General features: G+C 36.6%; 1 protein-coding gene across 1 annotated transcript; it reads left to right on the forward strand.

The window, feature by feature from the left end:
• The first annotated feature begins 8,396 nt into the window (after positions 1-8,396).
• Positions 8,397-10,616, forward strand: LOC135132402 (protein wntless). The gene is made up of 2 exons (XM_064060477.1): positions 8,397-8,761; positions 8,807-10,616. Exons 1-2 carry the CDS (start codon positions 8,513-8,515, stop codon positions 10,175-10,177), a joined length of 1,620 nt encoding a protein of 539 aa, XP_063916547.1. The 5' UTR covers positions 8,397-8,512; the 3' UTR covers positions 10,178-10,616.
• Positions 10,617-11,119: the final 503 nt, after the last annotated feature.

The following is an 11,119-nucleotide window of genomic DNA, read 5'->3' on the forward strand; positions in this document are numbered from 1 at the left end:
AATTCACTTAGTCAGAACTCATTCTTTGTTTACCGAATTCTGAATCAGGTTTCTGGATTCTTATACTCAAATGTTACAATATAACACTTCTTAATTCCTCACACAAAATTGCAAATAGTTATATAACCTAACGTTATTTCACTCTGGGAAAAGGACCGTGGAAATACGGTAGAATTCATAATATCGTGGAGTGAGATACGGGGGGGATTATAAATTCTTCCCTTTAGGCAGTTATCGTCGTCATTATCATCATATCATCAACACATCATCAAGACATATTTTTCTCGCAACGCTAAAAATTACACCACCGAAATGTAATTCTCGTAACGAGGAATGCATTTTGTGTTATTTATCATTGGTTTTGTTTGAGATAAGTTGTTGACAGTCCACGATATAAACTCTCAAAGCTAATGGTTTTAAGTAGCCAGTCACTTGGATCAAGGCATAATTTAACATAATGTAAATTCTTTATTTGAATCCTTGATACAGTGTGGCATAATTTAACATAATGTAAAATTCTTTGCTGAATCGTTGATAAAGTGTGGCATAATTTAACATCAGATAATTCCTGTATTTATTCCTTTGATTTAGACAGTTATTTGCACAGCGCCACAGGATTGATCACATTTCTGGGAAACATATTTTGACGCATTTTTTTAAATGACGCCATTTTGAACCTCCACTCCCTTCACTCTTGAAAATTAACCAATAACTCGAATGGACGCCAAATATTAAATTCATGTAATTTTGTTAGCTTTGCAATTTTTCACCTCATACAATTTTTCGCTATCTCACGATTTTGGCCTCAGTAATTTTCTTTGCTGTATAATTTAAATTGAACGTAAATTTTCATACTCTGCAGTTTCTAACCTCACGTAATGTTTTTTGTCTGCGCAAGTTTTATTTCACACCAGATCTTTTTTGTTTTTATAAATCCTTGCTAAGTTTTTGTTTTGTAAATGTTTTGTTGATTAATGCTTCCATCATAAAATTGTCTGCTCTCCAATCTTAATCTCAGATAATAATTCTTTGCTGTTTCAAATTTCACAAGAGTGCATGGCGAATTTGAATGTTGTTTATTGTTCTTTTGAAACTTTAACATTTGTTCAGTTGTAGTTGAATGTCAGAGATATAGAAATTGAACATTTAAATGGAATTGAGGTTAAATAACACAGAGACACGTAGCGGAAGCGGAGTGAGCGGTTCCTTGTCGAACTGGCGGCCGCACCATCTGCATAAAAGATGCAGGTCTTGAATAGAAGTCAGGGACGAGTTTGTGACCGTAACGCCCTGTTTTCGCGCGGCACGTTTCTTGGTCATAGAGGGGTGGTGGGTGGCATGTCCTTCTCGATAGAATAGAATCACCGTCACGGTGGAAGAACAGCCACGACCAGGAGCCCCAAACTCCGCTCGTGCTACAACGCCCGCTATGGGTAATTTTGCTGGGTTCTAGAATGAAATTGAGATAGTTCGATCGCCACACTCTTATAGCGCTCTGGTGCCGCGGTCGCTGCACACAGTTCTTATTAAAATTTTGTTCTCTCATCATTTTTGAGTTTTTAAATTTTTCGCGCGCTTTTAATTTTTTTTTCACATGTCAATTTAAGGCGGGATGTTTGGGTTATCACAATACCTAAAACTAGAAGTGTTGAAGAAGGTGGGTTGGAGTTCCTGTTACCTTACCTGACCATTTTTAAACAAAATTCTTAGTGAGGCAAGGTTGTAAGTTTTTTAAGATCAAAATTAATGCTGTTTTAAAATAATATAATGCTTAATATGAAGAATTTCTTGGCCTTCTCAGGTGGTGTAAAAGAGGTTACCTGCCAAAAAATTCTGTTTGAAAGAAACATTGAAAAGTAAAATTTTCCTTCTTGTTTTGAAATCCTGTTTCTCTTTAACGATTTTCTTAAAAATTTTGTTATTAAATATTTATAGTAGTTACTACCACTCATCAGGCTATATTTTGATCTATAACAACTTTCGTGTTGTTTCTGACTTTAGATGTTTTCATCTTGTCTCTTTTAGCATCATTTATTTTTATTATACATATTTTGATCGAAACTTCTCATCTGACTGGGAGTATCGTCAAAAGCTCTGTGGACTAGGAAGCGTTCGCGAGCAGAACATTCGATGGAGATACGTTAGTACTCATGTTCAAATCCTGGTTGGTAGCCGACGTAAAGTAATCTGACATTTAATGTTAAAAGTTTTATTTTTTCTACGTTATCAAATATTTGGATTTCGACCATCATTGGTCACTTAACGAGAAAACCTCAGTCATAATATTATAGAAGTAATTCTTTTATTAAAACGAAAAAAGTTTTGTTTTGTGTTTACTTCGAAAAGTTTCAAGATCATTTTTATTTACGAAATTTTGTACATACTTTGTTTTGTAGCGATATACCGGGTGTTTGGAAAATATTTTTTTTATGATGTAGATTACGAAAAAATAGTATATTATTAGCCAAGGTTGCAGAGCCAAGCATTCTAGACCGAGCGCAAATTAGAACCCGAGACGCGCAGCGTCGAGGGCTCTAAGTGCGAGGTCTAGAAGTGGCTTTGCAACCGTGGTTAATATACTATTTTTTTCACTAGTAGAAACCATAAGACAATAAACTGAAAAATAAACGTTCAATTTTTTGACGCAACGTGATTTTGTTTTGATTTCTAATCAAACTTGATCTAAATCTTCAACACAAAGAAAACCGTTTATACTTGTGGCTGAGTTAATCATTTTATCTTCTACCGTCTACCAACTACCCTGCGTATACTCAAGTAATGTTTGTAGCACACATTTGTTCATTTTTTAAGAAATAATCACATCAAACATTGCGTACATAACCTCAATTTTTCTTTTTGAACCCGTGGTAGCAAAAGTTGAATTTGCTACCACTAAATGAGTCGACATTTGCATGCGTCCAGGCTGCTAGTGAAAAAAAGTAATTTTATACAGGGTTAGTCACGAGAGAATTACTTCTGAAAATTAATTTTACGCAACCCAAAATACGAATACCATGTACCATTTGATACTAACTGAATTTAAAATGAAATGCTTAATCCATGATTGCTTTGAGTTTGACAATCTCATTTTGACAATTGCGGAAAAGGAGGTTACGCGAGTGTCCATGGTGGTACCGGAGCCAGTCGGAAATCTCCTCCGGCGCCGCTAATAAATTTGTCAGTGTGCCTCTTGATCTTTTGCAACCGATTAATCACGAGAAAATTATTTCTAAAAATTTCTTTTACGGCATTTTATTCAAAGATTACAACACAAACTCAAACAAGTAAGTAAATAATTTAACTACTAATCTGTTGAAAATGTTGGGCATTTTGGGGGGATGCTACGGCTTTTTTGTAAATGGATGGTCGAAGAAGCCCAAAGGTTGCAGATTTGCACTTCGGTGAGGTTCTAGGTGACGCAGAGATGGCGAATTAACACATGTACATTAGCGGCGAACAACATTGGTAGAGCACTTACGGCTTCAATATAGCCCAGATTGATCTGACCGTATGTCGTCGATCCAATGAAGCTCTAGAGCCGAATCAACGATGAAAAAAAATGTTAAAAATTAATTAACGTCAAAGTGACACTGCCAAAGTCAAAGCAATCATGGATTAGGCATTTCATTTTAAATTTAGATAATATCAAGTGGTAAAGGGTATTAGTATTTTGGGTTGCGTAAAAATAATTTTCAGAAGTAATTCTCTCGTGACTAACCCTGTATACGTAAAATTGGCAACACTGCACGCACCTAATGCGTGAATACCTAGGGCTTACTTCCTGATTTCTTAGTAACGATGGTGATTTTTTTTTTTTTTTTTTAGGAGAATAATCATAACAACCAGTAGTCATTAATCGTTGTGCATTATTATTATTAATAAAACAAGCTATTATTTTTCATTAATAAATAAATAAAAAAATATTTAATAAGACATTTATAAAATTATAAACAAAAACAAAACCAACAAAACAAAAATCCATTAAAGCAAAACCAACTAAACACTTGAGAAAATTTTCAAAATTCCTGCCTTGTGCATATAGTAAGCCAGTGATGTTTCCAAATTTTGATATTTTTTTTGTAAAAGTTAGTTATCAATACTTGCTAAAATAAAACTGATTTTGTCAAATGACATACCCTCTAAGAAAAGAGAGGGTCGGTGGGCGGGGCTAGTAGCTGTCCAAATAAGACTGATTTTAGCAAATGACCTATCCTCTAAGAAATTTAATTAAATTATTATAAGAAACGACACTAGAGGCTCCAAGGACTTTCAAATTCTTTCCAAACAGAAATACCTACAACCTCAAGATTGTTTTAAATTTTTCAAATACAGGTCAGTTCAGAATTTTCCAAAAATAGAACACCAAAGCCCCTCAAATAATTTACAAAAAAATTTCCATGAGCTCCCAAAATAATACACCATGGGTATCTCGAATTAAAAAAAAACAACACTGCAGCACTCGATCAAGACTTCCAAATTCGTAAAAAATAAAACACTACGAGCTCAAACGATTTTTTCAAGTTCATTCATCGACAAAACACCAAATTCCTTTAAATTTATCCGAAAATAAAACACCAGAAATTCGTTCGAAAATCTGTCATATCAAAGGAAAAGCGAAGACTACAACCAGCATCTGTACTGAACACTCTACTCCTAAGTATTTTTAGACTTGCAAATATGTCTAAAATTTACAATTGTTGACTGCTTGTATTATTATTTTTTTTGACCTCATTATTTTATTATAACGTTATTTGACTTCAAAGACTGCCATTTTTTTGCTTCCCGAGCGTAAGCGAAGAAAATATGTATGTCATACGGGCCATCAGGAGATTAGCTATTTTCGTATTTCGTTTCTACGTTTCATGAGCCCCAGAATACGAAAAAATTGGTCTTCCGTTTCCGTCTGTCTGTCGTCTGTCTATCGTATGTTTGAAATTGTTATATTATTGAAGATTTTCTGAACGCGTCTGTAAGTTTATCTAAATTTTATCAAATAATACACTCCTAGACTTGTGGCTTATGAATCCGCCGTAATTTGTACCACAATTACGAGTCACAAAGTTACAATTCCTAAGACAAGAATGGTTAAGGTGACATTGAAAACCAAAGTAAAGAAGAAAGGAAGATGTAGGCCGTGGAAAGATAGACGCATGCTGTCATTTTCAAATCAGTGATGCCAACCACAAAGCGTAAGCATGGCCAACTACAAGTTGCAAAGTTTTCAATCGCAGTAGCACTCGCACCCATTATTATTAATTTATCCAAAAAAGCGATGACGATTAAAATCAAATACTGATACTTCATACGCATACAAACTAAAAATAGTGCCAGACAAGAAAACTGAATCAAGACAGTCGATTACCGTTTATCAAATTTAAGCGCTGGCGATTTGATCAAACTCAAAATATCAAAAATTCTGTTCAGATTTTGTAAAATAGACTTTGACCTATATTTTAACAAGTACTTGATATGGCAAAGGGTAAAGTAGAAATACTTACCCTTTTTATCGGATCACCTCTTCGTTCCGCCGTAACTTCAGCCTCCTAATTTCCCTTTATCACGAATTTACTCTTATTTAGAGTTACACTTCACTTCACATTAAATATTACATGTTGTGATAACCCAATCTTCCCGCCTTAAAATTTGACCTTGAAACAGTTTGAAAGGCCCGCGAAAAATTCAAAAATTCAAAGTTTGGCCTTGGCTGTGATCGTCTAACAAATGAGAACCTACGTTGTGAGTTTTTTTTTTTTTTTTTTGAAAAATGGCGGGAAGACGTTCTTTCATACAAGTGCATACACTGTCGAGAGCGCAAGAAATAATAGACAAAAATTGTTTTGGAGGGGGGGAAACGGCACCACCCTCACAGGGGGAAATACGCTGCGAAGATTTACCCCTCAGCGCAAAAACCCCCTTGGTTTTATTCCCGGACGACATTTTATTACATTTCAAACACCTTAAGATATGTGAAAGAAAAACACTCGCGAATTGACAGACATACACACACGAAAAACGAACAAACGGAAACTCTGTACATCTGTTTGGAATCAATGCAAATATTTGAATATCACAAATTTAATAAAACAAAGCAAAAACTGAATCAAGTAACTGGATGCAAGTACACAAGTTATTACAGGCGTGTGGCGGCCGATCTTCTTTCCCTTTTTTTTTTTGTTACGGCAGTTAACAGGAGTACAAGAAAAGTACCCCTGGAGTGTTGTGGCATAAGCGGAGTCTGAGCTACCGGTCTGGAACTGTTCTCCCCCCGCGACGGTGATTCTATCTATCGCAAAGCCTACCCCACACGCATATCCCATGACGAACTTTGCCCTGCGGAACTAGGCCATTACGGTCTTCCAACCCGCAAAGATCTCGACTATTGGGCCAAATCGAGAAATTCACAACGTCGGCGGCCGCCCCCTGAATCTATCCAAACCTGTGGACTTGTACAGGTGGCACGATAAATCTCGCCAGCTCGACTAGGAACCGAACTTTGCTTCTGCCACGTTTTCTGTGTTATTTAACCTCAGTTCCATTTTAAAATATTAAATCTCATATAACTCTGATGTTAACAACAACTGAACAAGTGTTAAAGTTTCAAAGAGCAATAAACAACATTTAAATTCGCCATACAATCTTGTGAAATCTTAAACAACAAATAATTCTTATGTGGGATTAAAGTTGGACATCAAATAATTTATATGATAGAAAACATTCATCAACAAAGTATTTACAAAACAAAACTTAGCAAGGATTTATGCAACAAAAGATCTGGTGTGAAATAAACTTGTACAAATAGAAACATTATGTGAGGTTAAAACTGTAGAACATGAAATTTACGTTCAATTAAAATTATCCAACAAATAAAATTTCTGAGGTTAAATTGTGAGATTAAAGAAATATTGTATGATGTGAAAATTTGCAGAGTTAACAAAATTTACAAGAGATTAATTTTTGCCACACTTTATCAACGGTTCAAACAAAGAGTTTACATTATGCCAAATTATATCATGATCTAAATGGTTGGTTACTTCAAAAATAATTTACTTTGAGAGTTTAAAATACTACGAACTGGTTACCCCAACAAAACACATAATAAACAAATACAAAAATATCCAATCATCGCTCCGAGGGAAAAAGCGTCTCGGTGATGTAAATCCCAAATCGTTGCGAGGAAAAAGCGTCTCGGTAACGTGAATTTTCTGTAGCGTTGGGGGCATGCCTTAATTAATTAATCAATCTGGCGTTGCGAAACATGCCCCGATGAATTAATCGTGATAACGATGATAACCACCTAAGGGGAGAAAATATCATAACCCCCCGCCAGTCCGCAGTATAATGAACTTGTTTAACTGCCGTAAATGAACTATTAGCAATCTTGTGTGAAGAATTTAGAAGTGTTATAATGTAACACTTACGTATATGCATCCAGAGACCTATTCGTAATTAAACATAAGGTGTTTTTCCTGACTAAGTGAATTTCATGAAATCTTCTAGCAAATGGTTAATTTAAATAATCCTGATTGTTAAATTGTGTTTGCTCTAGCTGAGTATTAAGAAAACTGACTTGATTGGTGAATTTACAAACAAAGAAACAGATTCACAACACGTGTTCGCGTCCGACCGGAAGTCTGCAATTTTCGATTAAAAGGGCGCAAGAATTTACCGCGCGGGTTGGGGACAACTGTATCATTATGAAAAATACGTTTGATCGTCGTTAAACAAAGGCTTCCTCCCGTTTTATTAACTACCAAACCAACTAATTTAAACCTAGCGCTTACCACGTGGTCACACACACACAGCCACATTCGTAATGCCCTACCATGCCGTTTTTCTACCAACCCTCTAACTGAAATTACCCTAGCGCTACGTGCTGCCATCTAACCCAAAGATCATGCAAACTAACTCCTAAGCGCTACGTGCATTAGACCATCCATGCATATTTGGTTGCCTATGTTTAAGGATTTCCTTTTTGTGATTGAACTCTTTTTTTTTTAAATTAAAATTATTCAAATGTGATTTCGCGCCGTTGTCAATTAATTTCAGCGCGAAAAGTTTGATTTAAATTCGGTCACCACAATGTTAATGTTCAAATTAAGAGTTTTTTCGTCCAGACAAACACAAATTTAATAAAAAACGCGACGCAATTCATCCCCGAAAACTCCAGCAACAAAATGGCGAAAAAAAACAAATGAAAATCGCAGCCCGCTACGCGTGTTCCACTTCAAATTGCACAACATTCTCAAACATCCACTAAAAAATCTGTTTACGTTCCAAAAGTTTGAATTTAACATTATTTAACTCAAATTTAGCGTTATTCACTCACCGCTTTTCCCAAAACCATCCAAAGAAATTTTTAAAGCGACCTGTCAAATTTAGCGCTGCAGCGCCGCCAACCCGTCCGCACCAAATTCCCCACGCGCACGTTATTTGTTTTTGTTTGTTAATGGCGTGTTAGAAAAGAATTCCAGCATATCCGGTGTTCGAAGACAACCAAGCACGAAAAAGCAACATGCCAGGCACAATCCTCGAGAACTTAAGCGGTCGCAAGTTGAGTATTTTGGTAGCTATTTTGCTCGTCAGCCAACTGGGATGCTTCTTCGTGGGTTTGATAGCCCCAAAACCCGCCACTTCCCAGGCGATTATAGCCACGACTTGCCTCGACAATCACACGGCGGCCAAGAATATGAACCACTGGGTCGGGCTGGACTGCCAGAGAATAGATTTGATGAAGCGGCAAGTGGAAGCAGCCGATGATATTGTGAGTACAGTGGGGGATTTTTGGCGTTTCTGACTTGATTTGTAGGTGCTGGTGGTGCAGATGCCGCTTTATGATTTGGACTTCTCGCGGTGGCAGCAGAATTTGGTCGGGATTCTCCAGTTCGATTTGATTTATCACAGTGGGTTGAATTTGGAGGAGTTCATCGTGGAGCTCACAATTGATGCACGTTTAGCCTATAGCAACAAAGCTGAACGTGGTGGACGCACACCGTGGACTTACTACGCACATTCAGAGGAAAAGCGCTACATGGATTGTGATATCGATGTCAAGACTGTCCGTGACCCGGATGGATACCCCTACAACTGCTCAATGGTACCTCTATTTGAGTTAGGTTCTCTCTATCACGATTATTATCTATTAAACTTGCGTCTACCCTACGACGAAAAACTCATGAAGAACGTTAATTTGCAAACAGTCCAGGATGTTTATTTACACATGATACACATGAATGGGGGCTTTACGCGAATTTGGGTGGCTCTTAAAACTTTCTTCTTTCCTGTTTTAATAGGAATAATGATTTGGTTTTGGCGAAGAGTACACATGTTGTCTCGAACCCCCGCCTTGCTTGAATACATGCTAATCTCCCTTGGAGGGACTCTCCTATTCTTAGACCTCCCTCTTGAATATTTAACCCTTTGGTTTAACATGCCCTACATGCTTCTCCTCAGCGATATTCGCCAAGGCATTTTCTACGCAATGTTGCTCTCTTTCTGGCTCGTTTTCGCAGGCGAGCACATGTTAATCCAAGACAATGGAGAAAAAAATAGCATAAAACTGTACTGGAAACACCTGAGCACGATCGTCATTGGTTGTCTTTCTTTACTCGTTTTCGATTTGTGTGAGCGGGGTATCCAACTAGTCAACCCGTTTTACTCGATTTGGGTGACCCCCATTGGTACCAATCTCGCCCTGTCTTTTATCATCCTTGCCGGTATTTCCGCTAGCATGTATTTCATCTTTTTGTGTTACATGATTTGGCGCGTCTTCAAAAACATTAGTATTAAACGCTCAGTCTTGCCAACTATGTCTCAAGCTCGCCGTCTTCACTATGAAGGTATTATTTATCGTTTTAATTTTTTGATGTTGGCGACCGTGGTGTGTGCCGCTGTTACCGTAGTCTCGTTTATTTTGAGTCAAGTGGCTGAGGGCCAGAACAAGTGGGACGAAAATATGGAGATTGAGTTGTCGTCGGCTCTACACACTGGCGTTTACGGAATGTGGAATGTTTATATTTGCGCTATGTTGATGTTGTATGCTCCTAGTCATAAGCAGTGGCCGGCTGAGCCCATTTGTGCCGAAGGAGAAGAGGTGGAGTTCAGCAGGTTGCCTACCGACCCGAGTCCTAATGAGATTTCTTCTCTTACTTCTTTTGCGTCCAAGGCTAGTATTGAGTAAGTGTGTTAGTGTATTTGTATGTATATTTTTATTTTCGATGTCAAGTAACAGCATCCTCTTTGACTGATTTTAAGCAGCGTAAGTTATATGACGTATATAGGTGTTATATTTAACTACCTATTAATGCTTATTAGAATCTCGTAAGTACTTAATATTCTCTTTAACGAATTTGTGATTATGTAGATATTGTATTGCACAAGCACATATTTGTATATTTATACCTCATCTAGACGCGGATATCTATTTAAATGTTTTTTAGAATTTTTACTATTTACGACTCGTCCTGTAAACGTAACAATTATTGTTGTATGTTTTGTTAGTATTACGGAGCTATATTGTTGTGATTATTTCGATATTCTTAACTCAGTACAGTGATTTTTATATATAGGGAACCCAATCAGTATTTTGTCGCATTTCCTAATAAACGATATGCATAGTAGAGGTTGTGGTTATTGTTTTTTCGTAATTTCTAGAACCATCTTGCTTATTAAATTAGGTATATTGGTTTAGATTTTGTATTCCAGAGCAATTTTGTGGTTAGAATGTCAACAGTCTTAATATTGGAAAATTACACACCAAAGTGACAAAAAGTCGAATACAAGTTGGCTTTGGAATTTCCTAAATTTGCCGCTTCGTTATGATGATTAGTGATTGCTTGTCACAAATGCCAATTATAACCTATGCAGTGACAGTTTTCCAAAATTCCTATATGGTTTTTGAATAATTACCTTGCAGATTTAGATTATGTGTAAAACAATCAATAATGATATAAGACACAAGCGTTTCTTGGAATAACACCTGTTATAGTATTTACATTTTTGTATAAACAGTGATCATCTTTCTTGCGCTATTTTTATACTTGGAGGTTTTGCACATTTTTAGTCACGTTCATTTGTATAAAAAATGAATCACGCTTGAATTTATTGAAATATAAAATGAGTT

This window comes from Zophobas morio, unplaced genomic scaffold (assembly GCF_036711695.1).
Source record: "Zophobas morio isolate AGI-343-1 ecotype UQ-CSIRO unplaced genomic scaffold, CSIRO_AGI_Zmor_V1 ptg000021l, whole genome shotgun sequence".
Lineage (NCBI taxonomy): Eukaryota > Metazoa > Arthropoda > Insecta > Coleoptera > Tenebrionidae > Zophobas > Zophobas morio.